The following is an 18437-nucleotide window of genomic DNA, read 5'->3' on the forward strand; positions in this document are numbered from 1 at the left end:
CTGAGTGCCCTTCACAGTCATAAATCATCTGTAATTGCAATCGTTGTCATCATCATTCATTCACTGCTATTCATTTAAGCCGATTCTCCATGCTGAATGATCCGTTCATTTAGTATATTGTAATAAAGTTTTCATGTTTAGGAAGCAGTACTTAGAGAGACAGTGTTGAATTCTCAAAACATTTGTTTTATTTGAAAAACTAGAGAGAATTCCTGTGAGATTCCGGAATTCACGGCACCAAAATAATAAGCCTACTTTTTAGTCTTGGCACTTTCATTGCATATTCTCTCCGATCACAGCTCAAACACTTGCTCAGTCGTATCCACAGTTTCTCATTCAAGTTCAGCGCTGGACTGTCTCCAGCCCCCAAACTGAACAGACAACAAGTCCTGCAACAAAGCAATTGTCCAGCTAGTTACAATATAGTTTTAAATTTGAAAGTAAAAATATATGAAAGCATGATGACCTTTACGTACAAAAATCTTCACTATTATACAACTGAACAAGTTGAGAATTTATTTTTGTTTCTTACAGTAATGGTGGTGTTTATATCTGATAGTGAAAATAAATAAATATCAAGATAGATAAAGAAATGTTGAAAGAAATGTTTATGTATTGATTTATGTATTCATTTATTTCAATATTTATTAATGTTTTGCTTTTACCAAATATATAGGCTATCCTTCAGCATAGCTAATTCTCAGAAAAATGTATGTTGCTTTTTGCCCAGTGGGGACCACAAATAGTGTTACTCTCATCAATCAATCAATCTTTATTTTATATAGCGTCTTTCATAGTGGATCACCATCATAAAACACTTTACAAGATGCAATAACACCAAAATACATAATACTTTAAATACAGAGAAGCCCATAATATATGATATACAGTAAAAATAAATAAATAAATAAAAAAGCCTAACACAATACAGTGAAAAATGCACAAAACATGAAATAGCAGCAACAACACAGCAGCTAATAGCAGACATAGGGATTAAAAAGCATGGAAAACAAAAGAGAAAAGTTGGGTCTTAAGAGTTGATTTAAAACGAGCGATGGTGGGAGCATCACGCACCAAAGCATCGGTGCCATGAAGCTAAACAAGCGTTCTCTAAGTGTGGTGCACTTTTTCTTGGGGATAACAAGCAGGCCAGAGTTGGAGGACCCCAACTTACGGGCAGGGACATAGCGGGTAAACAAGTTGAGGACGTACTCAGGACCTATGTGATGAAGGGCATTGTAGCTGAGAAGGAGAGTTTTGAAAGTAATCCTGAACTTTACAGGTAGCCAATGTAGCTGGGCAAGACGGGGGGTGATGTGATCATGTTTTTTACATCTGGTAAGGATCCTGGCAGCGACATTCTGAACTAGCTGCAGTTGGTTTATGGTGCATGCCGAGAGACCACCATATAGTGAATTGTAGTAATCGAGTCGGAAGGAGTCAAATGTATGACAAAGTATCTTCGCATCCGGGAAGGAATGGTAGGGTCAACTTTGGAGATGTTTCAGAGATAGAGTAGAAGGAAGAATTGACCACAGAGGAGATGTGGGCATCAAAGGAGAGGTTGCTGTCAAGAAGTGCACCAAGGCTTCGTACTGTGGGGGAAGGCAGCAGCAGACAGTTTCCAGGGTTTAGGGCAGCTATATTGAGATTCTTAAGTTGAGTTTTAGATCCTACTAGAAGGAGTTCAGATTTGCTAGTGCTCAGCAGAAGAAAATTGGCAGACATCCAGGCCTTGATGTCTTGAATGCAAGCCGTGAGCCGGACCATGGCAGAAGGGCATAATGATAAAGAATGATGACTCGAAAAATCTACAAAATATAACAAAGTCCTGAGAATTTTCAGCTGGCTGACTTCATCTTTCAAAATACTACTTGTGTCCCAACTAATTGTGTAGCAATGACAGTATAACACAATACACTTGCAAAGTGAGGATTATAATTTCATCAAATCCCATGCATTCCAGACCTTTATATATATATATATATATATATATATATATATATATATATATATATATATATATAAATATATATTTTGCAGGCAATGTTCCATTTTAAAACAGAAATAAATAATTTAATATAAATGATATAGACATCACAATAAGTGCGTTCCCTAGTCTATTTCCATGTTGACAAAACAAGTTAACTGTCATTAAACTCGGATGCCCTGTAATATACATATGCGTGGATAGATGTGCCTGGGGTCTGCAAAAAAATACATTGGGAGGAAAACAAGGAGAAGGAAATTTTTACCTTACTTTAGCGACTTTTTTTTCTTACTGTATGACAGGTATCAACGTTAATTATACATTTCACAAATTCAAAGTGAAATGTTGCTTTTGGCTGATTTACTTTTGCTGCGCCAATACCCTGGAAACACAGAAACTATCCTTGCTGTATAGAGAGTCTGGCCGTTCTCATGCTTCGCTGATAATAAAACTTGCTGTGAGGAACTACTGTTCCTCTTAATCATGGAGATGTGGAGATAGTATTTATACAGACGTATTCTCGTCATTTTCCAAAAGCAATTTGTCTCGAGTAAAGTCAACACATTATTTAAATAAATTATTAGCAGCATAACACCAGGACAGTGGCTTTTTAATATACATGTACAAAAAATCAGCATTGTTTTCTTTTGTTGTATTTGGCAAACATTTTTGTTTCTTATTTACTTTTGCTTTCTTTGTTCTAGTTGTTTCTCCATGAAGTGCTGTCCTGAGTGAAGAGTACTCACTGTTTTGAGGTTCCTTAACAAAAGCCTAGAAAAATTACATGAATACCACACTTTTTATAGAGTGCTAATAAAACATTATAGATGGCTTATAACCATGCGATAGCCATAGACAGAATTACGTTTTAATAAAGAGGACAGTTTTTAGACACCTTTTCTACTTTGGGGTGTTTAAACGTAATTCTGTTTGTGGCTACTGCATGGTTATAAACCATCTATAATGCTTTACTAATACACTGTAACACAGTTATTAAGCATATATATTTATAAAACATTAATAAGCACCTTAATATAAAGTGTTTCCCATTTTAAAATAAAACTCCTTCTTGTTGGCTTGGTCAATGTGGTCTAGTGTTTAGAACTGAGGGACTGGGAGAGAGGCAGTGTAATCTAATGTTTAGAGCTGAGGGACTGGGAGGATAGCAGCGGGGTGTAATGGTTAGAGCTGAGGGACTGGGTGGAAGAGTTTGGTCTAGTGGTTACAGCTGTGGGACTGGAAAGGAGGCAGTGTGGTTTAGTGGTTAGAGTTGAGTGACTGGGGGAGAGGTAGTGTGGTCTAGTGATTAGAGCTGAGGGACTGGGAGGAAGGCAATGAGGTCTAGTGGTTAGAGCTGAGGGACTGGGTGGCAGCAAGGTCTAGAGCTGAATATCTACAACCCTGGTATACAGAGACAACTTAAAAAAAAAACACAATATTTTGAATAGTTTAGTCATGGACTCCAATGCCTGTTCTCTGTTTGAACAGCTTTAGAATCAGGAATGTGTCCGTCAGTAACAGCACAACAACAAACTCCATTCAGAATCTCTTCCCAAAGGGTGTGGTCAAGAAAATACAAAGTTCCACTTGTCCCAAAGCTACGTTGTTTTGTATTCATTTTATTAGTTAATTATTGGGAAGCATTTATAACTGCAAGCACTGTAAGCATAGCTGAATTACTAATGTAGGGGCTGGCACGGGTACTGTAAGTACTACTAGAGGTGATTAGCAATTTATTAAGATCATTTGCAGAGGATTGCCTTATAAACAATTATGTTTCAATTTTCGTGGATAAAGAAGTCAGACCAGCCAATACACTATATGAATCACAATCATAAATATAATAACCCAGGTTGGTTATTAACCTCAATGCAGAATGGTGCCAAGGATCCTGTTTTCTTAAGACAACGGTAGTAAAAATTATGAAAATAATCTCACTAGTCAGTAAGTGACAAATAGTACTCAAAATCTGATGTTTTCTAGTTTGTTCTGAATAATAGGATTTATGTCTATAAAACAAACTCAATTTTATTTTTTTTGACAGCATATTGATAAAATTGTAAAATTGTATTGTAAAATTTAAATTTCTATCTAACCATACTCCCAAATATGTGTAGTTATTTACTAGTTCAATGCAGGGACCAAATGCAACACATTTTTCTAAATGACATTGAAAGCTTCCTGCAAGTTTTTTTATTAACCTGGTCAAGTGATGAACCATTAGAATACAATACAGTATTGTCTGCATAAGCATGTCATGTAGAATTGTCAGTACCTATACCCTGGTTGATAATGTAAAATATACGTACAATAAAGGCTTCTAAATGGGCTGTGAATATCCTACAGAACTGTCTCCAAGATAAATCTGCACAGAGATATCAATCATGGCTAAATTCCAAGCTTGCACGTCCTACAGAGCGATGCTTCCTTCAGAAGACAAGCATCTCCTCTGCGTCCAGTGCCTTGGCATGCAGCACGCCTCCTCTGCCCTTGGAAATGAAACGTTCTGTGCTATTTGTGCAGCATACCAGCCGCGGGTTTTACACTGAAGACTTGATTGTCACCCCGGATGTTCCAAAACAGGGTGTTCCAGAACCGGATGTCAGCATGGCTGAGGAGGACCAAGATACGATTTCGATTGCGGCCTCATGGGAAGGTGGATTCCTCCATAAGGTGGAGAAGGGACAGGTCCAGGAGCTGACCTTTGAAATTGTCTCAAGCTCAGAAATAATCTCTGATGTTGGGTTTTCCCCTATCCCAAACTTGATCCCAGTTCGTACGGAGCGGGTCTCCAAGTTCCTGCAGGTACCTTGGAAGGCAGTGCCCGAACAGCAGCAATGGTTTTTTTAACATTCAGCCTCCTATCTCCCATCCCCAGCCCTTTCTAGTGTTCCCAGACTTCTTAGGAGAAGTATGGTTCACTTCGAACCACCCAGTCTCGCCGCTGAGCTTGCTTAAATGGGCAGCCCCGCTTGCTTCCTTAGGAGGCGCGAGGGCACTGGCTTCCACCAGCGGACTCGGCCATCATGGCTCTTGTGTGAGCCCCTCCAGTAGTGGGGTCTACCTAAAGACCCTGCATGCCCTAATGGTCAATGCAGGCAACAGAGACCCACTTAAAGAAAGCATATGCTGCGGAAGATCAAGTCACATGCCTGGCCAATAAGGCAGGCCTCTTGACAGCGTACCTAGATAAAGTATTGCAGTTAGCGCAACTACCTGAACTGGTGGCCTTGAGCCTGGTTTCGAGTACACTGCTCCAGATCTCCAACTTCCAAGGACAAGCCCTGGGCCAGAGCGTTGCAAGCCTTATGGTAGCTCTCAGGCAGCTTTGGCTGGCCCAAGCGAGAGTCCCTGATGAGGACAAGTCAGCATTGCTTGATGCGCCAATATCACCATGCCATACTTTTGGACCAGAAGTAGAGGAATTGCTGCAGCACTCCCACCGAGAACGGGAGGCATCACGGCAGATAGCCTCAGTGTTCCCCTCCCATGCTCTGGTATGGGAGACAACGAGACGCTGGCGTAAACCCGTGACTCACGGTGACTTGAACGGTCCCTATCCCCACTGCCCTGCATGACGACCTGAGGCACTGCCTACAGGCTTCCGTGGCAGCTAACAGTCAGGCCCACGACGTACAGGGGGATCCCAGCACAACATCGATCTCGGACACAGTTCCAATGCTGCCCCAGGCAGCCCACACAACAGGCTACATCTCAGCCTCAGCAGCCCCTGTAGAACCTCTGAAGGCTTGTGACCTCAAACCCAACCCTTCACACAACACCAGCTACAGTATTGGTTCTCTTGCACCTCAGACAACTGGGTGCTCACCACCATACACACCGATTCTGCTCTTCAGTTCCACGCAGGTCCTCCTCCCTTTCAAGGGATCACGGCTACATCCATGAGGAACCTTCTCCAGGTCTCGGCCCTCAAACAGGAAGTAGCTTAATTACTGCTCAAACAAGTCATCCACATTGTAGAATCCACCTCCCAAGATGAGGGGTTCTACTCGAGATATTGTTTGGTGCCAAAGAAGGATGGCGGCTTTTGCCCCATCCTAGACCTGAGACACCTGAACGGGTTCTTGAGGGAGAGGAGGATCCAAATGGTCACACACTGTCACATTCTCCAGTCTGTCCAGCCACATGACTGGTTCACTACTGACTCGTATTTTCATGTCCCTATAAGTCTGGCATACAGGAAATATCACTGCTTAGCTTTTCAGGGAAGCATCTTTGAGTTTTTCTTGCTGCCATTTGGCCTCCCCTTAGCCCCGTGCACATTCTCAAAGTTCATGGAGTCATTCTGGCCCCCTTATGGCTGCAAGGGATTAGGGTGTTGAATTACCTGGACGACTGGTTGATCTGTTCCCAGTCACAGGAAAGAGCGGTGGCCCACACGGCTGTCGTGATGAAGTATCTGTCAAGGCTGGGTCTCACTTTCAACGATGCCAAAAGCAAATTAATTCTGGTACAAAGTACAGTTTACCTGGGACACCGGCTGGACCCCCTCACAAAGCGAGTCTACTTGTCAGATGACAGAGTGGCTGCCATTCAGAATTGTCTATCATTGATACAACAGGGATCGACAGTGCCTCTGGTGTTGTGTCAAAAGTTGCTGGGTCTGATGGCCGCGGCTTCATCAGCCCTACAGCTGGGGTTACTCCCTATATACACTGTTCAAGTGTGGCTCAATGCCTTTCAGCTACCTTCCAAACGTGACAGACACCGTCGGCTGACAGTGTCTCTTGCATGCTGGGAAGCCCTGCACTGGTGGAGGCAGACCTCTCACATGCGCAAAGGTGTAAGGATGGGGGTGATCCACAGCCATCAGGTGGTGATGACAGATGCATTCAACTTAGTTTGGGGTGTAGTCTGGCCAGGCAGAGGAGTCTGCAGTTCCTGGACAGGCCATTAGAAATCCCTGCATATAAATGCACTGGAGCTGTAAGCGGTTCACTTTGCTCTCCAGCATTTTCTTCCGGTGCTCCAAGAGAGACATGTCCTTGTTCGGACGGAAAACATGTCGGTAGTGGTGTATGTCAACTGCCAGGTAGGACTGCGGTCCTCGGGGTTGCATCACATAGCCTTCAAATTGTTAACCTGGGCACAATGTAACCTGTTAACACTCTGGGCTCTTCATCTTCCCGGAGTGGCTAATTGGGTGGTAGACCGCCTCTTGAGGAGGGTCACCAACCCCAAAATGGAAAATCTACCTTCAGATGGTAGAGCGCATAAGGGAACGTTTTAGGATGGCCAGGATCGATCTTTTTGCCACGGCAGAGGCGACTCACTGTCCCCCTATGGTTCTCCCTCCACTGCTGCGGCGGTCCAATAGGCATCAACGCCCTAGCCCACAAGTGGCCCAGGAGCCAATACCGTTGCTCACAGCCTTCTTAGAGAAAGTCTGGAGAGAGAAGGCAACAGTTCTCCCTGTGGCCCCAGATGGCCCAGCAGAATCTGATCTCAAACCTTTGCCAGCTATTGCAAGGTCAGCCATGGGAGATCCCACTATGCCTGGATCACCTCAGTCAGGCGAGAGGCAGTCTCTGGCACTCAGAACTGGACAGACTCCAACTATGGGTCTGGCCGCTGAACGGGACCATCTGTCCGTCCTAGGGCCCTCAGACGCAGTTGTTAGTAAACTGCAGAATGCTAGGTCCTCCTCCACAAGGTTGTTGTATGCAACAAATTGAGCTACTTTTAAGATTGGTGTCTGACCAAGGGTCATGACCCTATCTCTTGCCCTATAGCGGTAATTTTTCAAAATTCTTATAAGATCTGCTAGAGGCGGTTAAATCCCCCTCTACGCTGAAAGTGTACTTGGCAGCCATATGTGCATGCCATGTCCCCGTAGACTCGTTGTCCCCAGGTGCTCATGTCCTGTCGATCCGTTTTCTCAAGGGTGCTCGGCGGTTACGTCCTCCTATAAAGGACGCCCTCCACGAGTGGAGATATGGTTTTGGAGGCTCTCACTAACTCCCCATTTGAGCTGAAGTATCTCTCTATGAAAACAGCCTTTTTGTTAGTCATCACCTCCGCTAAGTGGGTCAATGGGCTATAGGCTCTGTCTGTGTACGGGTCCTGTATGCGTGTTTGAGACGATGGAAACAGGGTGTAACCCTGTTACCAACGAACCCTGCTTTCCTCCCTAAGGTGGTTACAGCTTTCCACTTGAATCAGTCAGTAGAACTAGAAGCTTTCCACCCCCCTCTGTTTTCTTCAGAGGATGTTCCGAGACAGTTTGGGCATTGAGAAGCTATGTTGGCAGAAGATCAGTCAGACCAGCTCTTGTCTGTCATGGTGTAAGGACCCTGGGACAAGCCCCCTCGAAGCAGCGGCTGTCTCACTGGATTGTGGACACAGTTTCAACTGCGTATACTAATGGCCTTCCCCAGTTGGGCGGGTGGCAGCGCACTCTACCCAAGGAGTGGCTATATCATGGGCCCTCTTTAGAGGAGCCACATTAACTGATATATGTACTGTTGGGCTACTCTGCATACTTTCACCAGGTTCTACTGACTTAATGTGGTAGATCCCTCTATGCCCTCCTTAGGGACAAGGGTTGCACGCTCACACCACAATCACTAGTTTTGCAGTAGCAAGATGTCCCTCGTCTGCTGTCTCCGCTCACGCTCCCTCACAATAGCTTTGGTATACTTTTTCCAAAAGTATTGGTTGGTAGTCGATTACCAATGTAACCTTGGTTCTCTGAAAGAGAATATGACCACCAAACCTTGCGAGGTTGCTTCAGTGGGATCGATGCAAAAGAGTGAGCTCCGTGGAGTGACTGTTTGTTCACTCGGGAGGCGGGACCGAGGTGGTCACTTCCCGGAGGGGCCTGTCGGCAGCTCTGACATAAAATGCTCAGTAAATGCTTGACCTGTGGCAGGCATATCCCAAAAGTATTGGTTGGTGGTTGTTTTTTCTTTCAGTTTTATAGTGTGCCCGCTGGTATTAATTGCTTTTCGAATGACCGACCATATAGCAGAAAAGTGAATTTAGCGAAAAGACACATAATTTACTAATGCTAAAAACATATTCTTAGTAGTAATTAAAAAACTGTAAGACAAAAGACAAAACAACACATTATCCCTAACACCAGCAGAGCTGGAGAAAGAGGCTAAAAAAAAAAAAAAAAATCCTACAAGGCACAAAGCGAGCGTTCTCACATGGACACCACTGCTTTCACCCGCAGCTCCCCTTCAACAGTTTTTGAAACTGCACAATATCTAATCATGTTCAAGTGAACATTTATTCCAAAAATCACTGATCTATAATTAAAGTTAATTAAAGTTTTATCAGATTTATTGTGACAGGGTCTTCCTCAGGTCACACATGTGGGTAGCCGCTGTTCAAGCACACAGAGAGACAGACGTGGTGTTGAAACGCCCGGCACAGGTGAGCAGGATTTATTCACACAAACAGAAATGATGGTAACGCACAAAGGACAAATACAGCAAACTGTACAAAAAGTGCAAAATAAAACACAATACCCCAAACTATAACTCAAAAGGTGCCGTGAAAACGGCAACAGCAGCAGCCCCGATCACAGCGATCGCCTTGGTTTTATACTGACTCTCCGTTGAGACACGCCCACCCGCCTGCTGGAACAGCTGATTGCTTTCAGCTGCTGCTCCACGCAGACGGGTAATAGTCTCCAGCGGTGCGCCACAGCAGATAAACAATTAAATCAATATTAACTCCAAAAACGATACACAATAAACCCATAATCACCAACACTAATTTACCACTGTGCAGTGCAATAGCCCTGCCACATTTATATATGTAATTTATTAAGTTTAAATATGTATGTCCATTAATTAAATAGTAAATTAGCAAGTACTATGTTAATATAATTGATAAATAGAAATAATTTACTTAATACACATTGTAATCAATATTTATTATATTTATGAATAAACTGCTTTTCATTTATTAAAATAAAACACTTTTAAACAAACATTGTTTACTTTTCACTGGAACTGTTGTCTTTTGTGTAGTGATATTTACTGTTAAAGAATTGGAATTTTTTAATTTGTTGTGTTAATTTAAAAAGTAAACACATCTAAGAATTTTATAATCATTTTATAATAGCATTAAGGCACTCCAGGGGGTGTGTTAACATGATATAACCACACACTTAAGGGTTAAAGACACTCCGCTTTATGAAGCCTAATAACGCCTTAAGTGTGCGGTTATATCATGTAAACCCACCCCCCTGTCTGCCTTAATGCTTCAGTGTAAACAAGACTTGAGGAACTAAAAGGCTGTGTGATCTCATGGTCAGTCGAAGCAGAAGACCCTTATTTTCAATCCCTAATCAGATAATGACCTCCTAGCCCACCCTGGGATCATACATTCCCATTCCACCTTAGTCTAAATCCTGCTATAAAACTACTCAGAAGAAGAACAACAACTATTTTGCAATGTGAATTAAAGAAACAAAAAAGTGGACTATTGCAGTGGCAGAAGTAATTTCACTTAAGGCATGGAATCCCTTGTACATTGTTATCTTTTGATCTTGATGTGTTTTTTCAATGTAAATTTATACGCACTGCCCCAGTGCTGTGTGTACACTGTTCTGTATCCCTGTTCCAGCAACTTTTTTTGCTTGTGTTTAGGTTGTTTCAGCTGCCATGTTGTACTGTAGCCTACGGATATGTTTTGTATCCCATGGGTGCTCACGGTAGAGGGAGTGCTGTTACCTGGCTCGCTCAAGCCCATACAGGTGTGGCTAAAGGAATGTGGGAGCTGACTTACTTATACAGGGATATGAGTTACAGCTACATGTCAGCTGAAATAAAAGTGCTTTTCAAATCGAACCGGGGAGGGGTCAAATAGTAGTGCAAAACTCCTTCTCGCTCACTCACTCACTCATTCACTCACACAGAAGTAGGGCAAAAGAGTTAGGACTCTTTTGAAGAGAAAAGAAAGAAAAAGTCAATATTACAGGAGTGCACCAGTCAAGTTTACAAAACTTCATTGCTGGAGACAGAATCCATTGGAACTTTTTGAGAGAGTAAGTGGATATTAGTTTAATTAAAAACAAGAAGTGGCAGTGATTTTTCTTTGAAAAGAATTCCAAGCATAGTACTGGACTCTGGAGTGCAAAGTTCTGAAGCTGAACACAAAGGTTTGAGAAATTATTCAATTCAAAATACAGTTGATATATAACCAATGTTGTGTTTTTGCATTGCTGGAAGTAATAAGGCATATCATTTACTTTGTACTGATCCCCTTCGAGGGGATTTGTGTTTCTTTTATTATTGAAAGGTTGTTTTCTTGTATTGCATACCAAGGAAAGTACGATACTATTATGCTTATCATCTGTTTATTCAACAAAGCTTGCGTTTCTTCAAATGCTACCTGATTTATTGCAATATTCTTGCATAGGAGTTCCATCCAGGTTTTCACTTCTCTGGTGTGTTGTTGAGGTAGGTAAATGGAGGAATCTAGGACTAACGCTGTTAACTGTTTCAGTTCTGGTCTGTAGTGCCTGGAGTGTGCTCAGCTTGGTTTTGTGTTTCACATTGGAATCTCAGTCACAAATTGAATCCAGAAACCCTCTGGTCGCAAGGAGATCTCAAGCACAAACAGGTGGAAGAGAGTTGTTCCCACTGATTGTAGTTTACGAAGCAAGTTAATTCAGATTCCCATAGGTTTGTGCTATGAAATGTTACCAGAGTTAACTGCTATTTACAATGTGCCTGTACTATCAGAAAACTACATTGTTGGGGTAATGATAAAAATATGCTAACAATGCAAAGTTATCCCTTAAAGCAGGTGAGTGGTTTTATATTCATTTTCTGCATGATTCAACAATGCATCTGATTAGCAACATCAGTTTAGTAGTTTATTTCCGGGTTTAGTGAATAAATGGGCATATTCTGTTTTCTAGTGTCTGTTTTTCTTTAGGTTGACTTATTTATAATACAGTCTAGGGGCAAGATGCCTTTTCAAATCAGAAATATTATAACATTTTCATCTATATAAATTATTTGTACATTAGATAAACTTTTAGTAATTATGTTCCGTTTTATTAAGATACATACGTCTTTGTATGTTATATTTCTAGTTTACTTACATGAAATGTAATTAACCCACAAGCCATTACAACAAGGAATACTGTCATTTTAAAATCTTTCTGCATTTTTTTTTTCCCTCAAAGACCTAGTTTATCAGTAGCCAGGCTTTAAGCAGCGATATTGACAGTGACAGAAACTAATTGGTAAAGTGGCAAATACTGATTAATGTTGAAATAGCTTTTTGAGCCTTACTGTGAAGGACTTCAGCAATGGCAGTGAGGGCCAAATACTTGAGACTTCATACAGAAAGAAAATCAATTGGATAGAATTATACATGTGTGGACATTGAGTTATAGTTAATATTAGGTTACTCACAAATGTATTGAATGCATGCAGACGGACACATTGCAGCTTTTTGTAGGAGAGCTATACAAGTTGGCGGGGCAGTGAGGTTCACATGCCAGAACTTTCAAAATATTTTGCAATGCCATTTTTTTGTTCCCAACTCCAGGTTGTTGGGTGACCTTTGGCTGCAAATCAAATACTAAGTTCACATTCCGGTAGGTGTAGTATTTGGAATACTGATGAATTTACACAGACTTGCTTTGCATGAGTGGAATCCATATAAATGGTTCGGGATACCATTGGAATGCAGCTTGGATCCATCATATTCTCTTGTCCAGTCTATTGCAGCTCACCCCTTTCAGTTAAGATCAGATTGCCAGACCACTGAGTGATCTGCCTCGGAAACAAAGTTAAAATCAGATCCTCAGTGTTTGCTTTATGACTGATTACCCTTGAGTACAAAAAAACATCAGGCACCTCTCTCATGCCTCTTAGTCCCAGAATAATCTCTGAACTCATAAAAGAAAGAGTGCTGGGTTCCAGGTAAGTTAACCCTTGGGTGTCCAGGTACCATGTGTGTCAGGTAAAGTCAAAGTCAGTGTTTCTTTGATAAACGTATGCTTTTCTTAAACATATCAGTAGCCTGTATTAAAAAGCTACTAATTATCAACTGTATGTTACTGTAGTGCAGACTGGCTAACAGTTATCACATTGAGGACCATGTTCACAAAGTGAATTCTTTGTGAATATTGCACCCTGAACGGTGTAGATTCAAGTATTTACAGAAACATGATATCCCAACCAGTTATTCAACATTTGTAGTGTGTAATTCTTAATAAAATAATTAGTCAATTTTAGAGACTATTTATTCAGGGGTAACATGATATTTAGTAAGCAGTTTGAGTGGGTTAAAACAGACACTAAATGTCCCAGCATGGGTGGTTGTATGTCTCTAACTATGTTACAGTTATATCTAGAGAATCACTTATCCTACTGTGTAAAAACTCATTTACAACATTCTTTACCTCAGCTTAGTGGAAGTAGCATAATCTGGTGGTAAATTGAGAAACCAACCTGCCTGTCCATTAGTACATATTATATGTCATTCACTATCATGCGGTGATTGTGCTGCAGGTCACTGTATTTACCACTTGGCGTAAGATGCATGTTACTGTTTGCACTGCTTGCTTTGCTGTAAATCTGCTAGAGCTGCCTTTTGAAATCTGGTGTGCGTGTGGACTCAACGCAGTCCAGTTCTATGGCTTTCTCTGGCTGTTAAACGTTGTCTCTGGAAATCTTTCAAATGTAGCTTGCAATATAAAAGCATAGCTGGAAATGGTGAAGACAGCAGGAATATGTGTCTCATGTTGATTTATCTGTGTTTATCTTCTGATTTATTGCTGTTCCTGAGCTCACAGACTGGTTTCCCTTGGTAAGGGTGAGGCAGAACATGGCTACACCTTTGCTATGGTTTAATGAAGCATGCTGGGTGAGGTGCAGTGTAGGAATCTGGTTTGTCCCTGTCAGTGAAGATTGTGCACCAGTGTTAGTCAAAGGGCTCTATTAACAAAGCATAAACTTGTGAGTTTCTTAAAGACTGATTTTTGTGCATAAAATAAGTTTGATTGATTACAATTTCATTAATATATAATTTTGCATTTCAGTGATAACAAACAGACTTAGACCTTTAAAATATCTTTAAAGCATTGTGAATAGAGACCAAAATAATTTTTTAATGTTACATTTCTTTTATTATATTTTTATTATATTTATCTTTTTTGTTTGTTTTTAAACATGGGAATGCTGTAATAAAAATTATTACCATTTTCCATTTTCACTAAATTAACAACATTTAAACACAGAACAGGGGCACTTATTTAAATCAGATTTATATCGTAACAAACAAAGAATAATTGCACATGATGTTACTGCTAGTCAAAATGTGTTTAGTTGGTTCTATTTTATAAAAATTTTAATAATTCCACACTTGGAATTACTCTCAATAATAACTTTAAACACTCAATCATAAAATCTTCAGTAATACTAAAAGACCTTTTGCGTGGATAATTTAAGCTTTGGGTACTTAATAACACAATACGTTTCTGTAACAAGCTGTAAAACATGTAAGGTTATCCCAACATTTGTTAATGAGTGGGGGAGGATGTGTACATCGGTTTGTTTGGCACTGATGGGATTGTAATATACTTTAAACAAAACAAACACCCTAAACTGCATTGTTTAAATACATTCAAATACATATGATTTGTTCTTTTGTGTTTTTGGTTATACACACATGCTGGTGCGAGCATGGGGCACTGTAAGGAATACCCTGTTTCTGAATAGTTTTAATGTTTTAGTTCTAGATTTTGCAATGCTTTATGTGTTCTTAGTTACAGGTAGTGGACAAAAAAAACTGAAACACCAATGTAAAGTCGCTTAATAGGGCATTGGGCCACCAAGTACGGAGTGTATTCGTCGTGGCTTAGAGTCTACCAGCCTCTGGAATCTGCAGGAGGGATGTGGAACCAACCACTCAGGGCTGTAGAGTTCTTTAGGGTGGCACCACACGTACACTTGACCATTTATCGAGAACATGGAGAAGGATGATTCATTTGACCATACCACATTTCTCCATTGCCTGTGCTTTTTGCACCACTGGACTCGCAAACGTGCATTACCAGGTGTGATGATAAGTTTGTGCACTGCAACCCAACTATTGTATCCCGCTCTGTGGAGTTCTCAGCTCACTGTTTTTGATGAAACTGGCTGCTCGTGCCCCAGGTTGAAATTTGCAGTCAATTGATCTGCAGTTGTTTGCCTGTTTTGCCTTGCACTTCGAATTAATGCACGGATATCACAATCCTGGAGTATGCGCTTCCGCCCACTGTTGCCCTTTGCTGATGATGTCTTTCCCACGGAGTTCCATGCTGACATCACCTTAGACACCGTTGCTCGTGAAACATCAGCAAGGTGAGCTGTCTTGGTCACTGAAGCTCCTGCCAAATGCGCACCAACAATCACCCCTCTTTCAAAGTAACTGAGTTCTCCTCTTGCAACCATTCTAGCCATAATTAGAGGCATCCAGGCCTGTCCATACCTTATTCACATTTTTATACATGACCCTAAGCATGCTAGGTTATTATTTGCTTAATTAAGGCATGAGCGACACCTAATTGGAAGCCCTTGCTTTAAATATACTTGGTGTCCCTCATTTATCCAGGTGTTTAAATTGATTTTTTTTGGTCCACTACCTGTAAGCTTGCCATGCTTTCAACAAATTTACTGAATATACAAAAAGGACAATACTCTGGTCTTGTATTCTGTTGGGTTAATTCAGTGGACCTTTCCCCGACCAGGTGCACACCATTAACTCCAGTTTCCACAGCACTGACATCAGTTATGCAGTTATAAGAGGGTGTATACAGGGTTGGGGTCCTAGCTGGAATTATAATCTTAAACTACTGACTCCCCAATAACTTCCTCTTAAACAACACTGTTATCCATTTAAACCATACCAACTTTTTCAGTCCATACGGCATTGAGGCAAAGTGGCTGGTGATTGTGAACAGGTGTAGAGGTGATGCAGTGCAGAAAAAATCACAAACAATTGTAATCCAGTAGGAAAGTGGGTTTAATTATAATCCAGGTCTGGTGACCAAATAATAAATCCTGGCAATACACAACGATGTATATTGCATGGATATGAAAACAGGGTTACAGTCCCAAACAATCACAGACGTATCTGCCCCACAATAATACGGCATACGGTCACCAGTCCTGGGTGCGTGTGGTCGTGCTTGTGGTGGGTGATAAACAATGTTATTTCGTGACTATTGGTGGTGCAGTGATGATCCGGCTTGTGCTGGCTCAAGGAGACAGATCCGGATACATGTTAGCTGTGTGGTGGTTCAAAAAACACAGACAGTTACTAGCAGACAATACAAACAAACACAACACTCACGAATATTCTTTTACGTTCTTTTTTTAGTTCTCCGGCAGTCACTACTGCAGCTCTCTCGGTTCTTCCAGGTTCAGGCGCAAACCCAAGCAAAGGAAAATATTAGCATTTCTTTGGCCCCTTTTATGCTACCCCGCATGATTCCTTGGTAAATGATTCTAGCTGAGTCTATTGCTTGCAGCTGCTACCTCGTTTACCTTCCGGGTCAATACGTTCCAGCAACAGAGTCTCGCTTCCATCCAGGCTGACCAACTTCCCGACCTTGGAAACGAACTGTCAGGCCAGCCCATCTAAATACTTTTCCTTTCGCTATTTAGCACCCTCACAGGTTGAGAGGGAGATTTACAACCAGAACTCATTGTATTTCTGTCACAGGCATCTAATTACAAAAGCAGTAATTTGTGAACTATGATGTCACATACCTTATTCAAAGAATATGGTATTCTTCTTCTGAAAACTTACTGGGGTCTATTTAATTGATCGAAATACAGTAACCCTTGAGATCTCAGGTTCAATAGGACACAGTTGGAAATTAAGTGGAAATAGACAGAGAGAAGCAGACATTCCTTCACAGAGGGAGTGGTGAGGGTATGGAAAGTGTTACTGAGTCATGTTGCTGATGCTGAATCACTGAATCACCTTTAAGACCTAACTTGTTTTTAAATTTTGAGATCAATCAGCTACTAGGATCCAGACGAGTCCCAGTGGCCTTCTCTTATTCACAAATATTCTTATGTGGTATGAGGTATTTAGATCTGCCCTGTTTAAATCAATTGACTAGTTGTAAAATATGCAGTTTGCAGCAGGATACAAATATCTTCTATATGTTATCAGTGTTCCTGAGCCTACAGTTAGAGTGCTACTAAATTCCCAGCTCTCAAGGTCAGTCCCAGTTGCACTGGATTAATCCTGGCTCTCTATGTTACAGGAGGGAGATGGAGAGATGGGAAGTGTGTCTCTCTGTGGGGATGGTCCTCCTAATGTTGCTCTGTACCACCAGTGAAGCAAGAGGTAAGGTTCTTTGTGAATCAGCCCAAATCACAGATGGATTCTACCATGAAATAGGGACACAGGCATTCCCGGAAATGCTTGCGTATCAGTTCATGTTTTGATGAAACCGTCCTGGAACGTGCTTGCGATATCTCTCAGAACTAAAACTGTTTTCCAAGATCAAACCCGTGTCGTATGTTGGGTTATCCTCCTGTCCAGCAATGGATTTAAAATATGATATAGCATTACACATAAGGTACATTATGCAACATTGATAAACTAATAATATTAATGTTGACATTGCAGCAAACTTCCTTTGAGCTGCTAGCTGATGCATTGCCCATCTGCCAAATCTCCTTGTACTTGTATATAAAGATGGAACGTAGTCCTTTGCAGGTTATAGGTCCTGTAACTATATAGAAATGACCAGGATGCCGAAAGTGATGGAATAATATTTAAGGCTGTATTTTTTTCATGGTTATCACAGATTTCACAATTTCTGTAAAATGTACTAATTGCCATGTAATACAGTATGTAGTTCCCTGTGAAAATACCTATTTCTGAAAGAATAGTGTAAATATGCATATTTATCACTTAAAATATATATACAGCAAGCATCTGCATTCATTGACACTGTACCTGTTACATTGTATTTAGAACCTGGCAGCCAGTTTAGTTTGCTTCCAGTAAATGCTTGAACACACTGAATAGAGCTGCACGATTTATTTAAAATGTCTTCAACAAAAAAGACACCAGCTGCATCAAAGTTTGGAAATATTTCTGTTAAAGATTAAACATGAAATATCTATTTCTTGAAATACCTATTTTTAGAAAAAAAAATACAGCCCTAATAATACTGCTGTGTGTAGACAAATGAATCAATTTAACCTGTGAAGCTTATTAAAGATGAAAGACAATTGCAGTGTACCTTCATCTATATACATTATGTAGTTTTTAAACTAGCGCTGTATTGGAATCAGAGTTGGACTCATTGTCTAGACCTACTCTTTGCAGTGAAGATCTCAGAAAACATTGGTTTGTCAGCCTCCCGTTCTTGCTTTTTGTTCAAAGTCTCATTTCTCTCCATATACACATAAAGTTGAGGTCAGTTTTAATTCCATTTTGG

The 18437-nt window shown here is 40.9% G+C and overlaps 1 protein-coding gene across 4 annotated transcripts in view; it reads left to right on the forward strand.

The window, feature by feature from the left end:
- The first annotated feature begins 10804 nt into the window (after nucleotides 1-10804).
- LOC121296208 (integrin beta-4-like) overlaps nucleotides 10805-18437 on the forward strand; it is a 45102-nt gene continuing 37469 nt past the window's right edge. For 2 of the 4 annotated variants that reach the window (XM_041221505.1, XM_041221507.1), the window contains exons 1-2: nucleotides 10805-11012; nucleotides 17250-17332. In XM_041221505.1, coding sequence (XP_041077439.1) covers nucleotides 17257-17332 — 76 coding nt within the window. In that variant the 5' untranslated portion in view covers nucleotides 10805-11012; nucleotides 17250-17256. Of the gene's footprint in view, nucleotides 11127-17249; nucleotides 17333-18437 lie in introns of all 4 variants that reach the window. The other 2 variants (XM_041221506.1, XM_041221508.1) reach the window with 2 other exon arrangements.

The sequence above is a fragment of the Polyodon spathula genome, chromosome 21 (genome assembly GCF_017654505.1).
Source record: "Polyodon spathula isolate WHYD16114869_AA chromosome 21, ASM1765450v1, whole genome shotgun sequence".
In the NCBI taxonomy this organism is placed as follows: Eukaryota; Metazoa; Chordata; class Actinopteri; order Acipenseriformes; family Polyodontidae; genus Polyodon; species Polyodon spathula.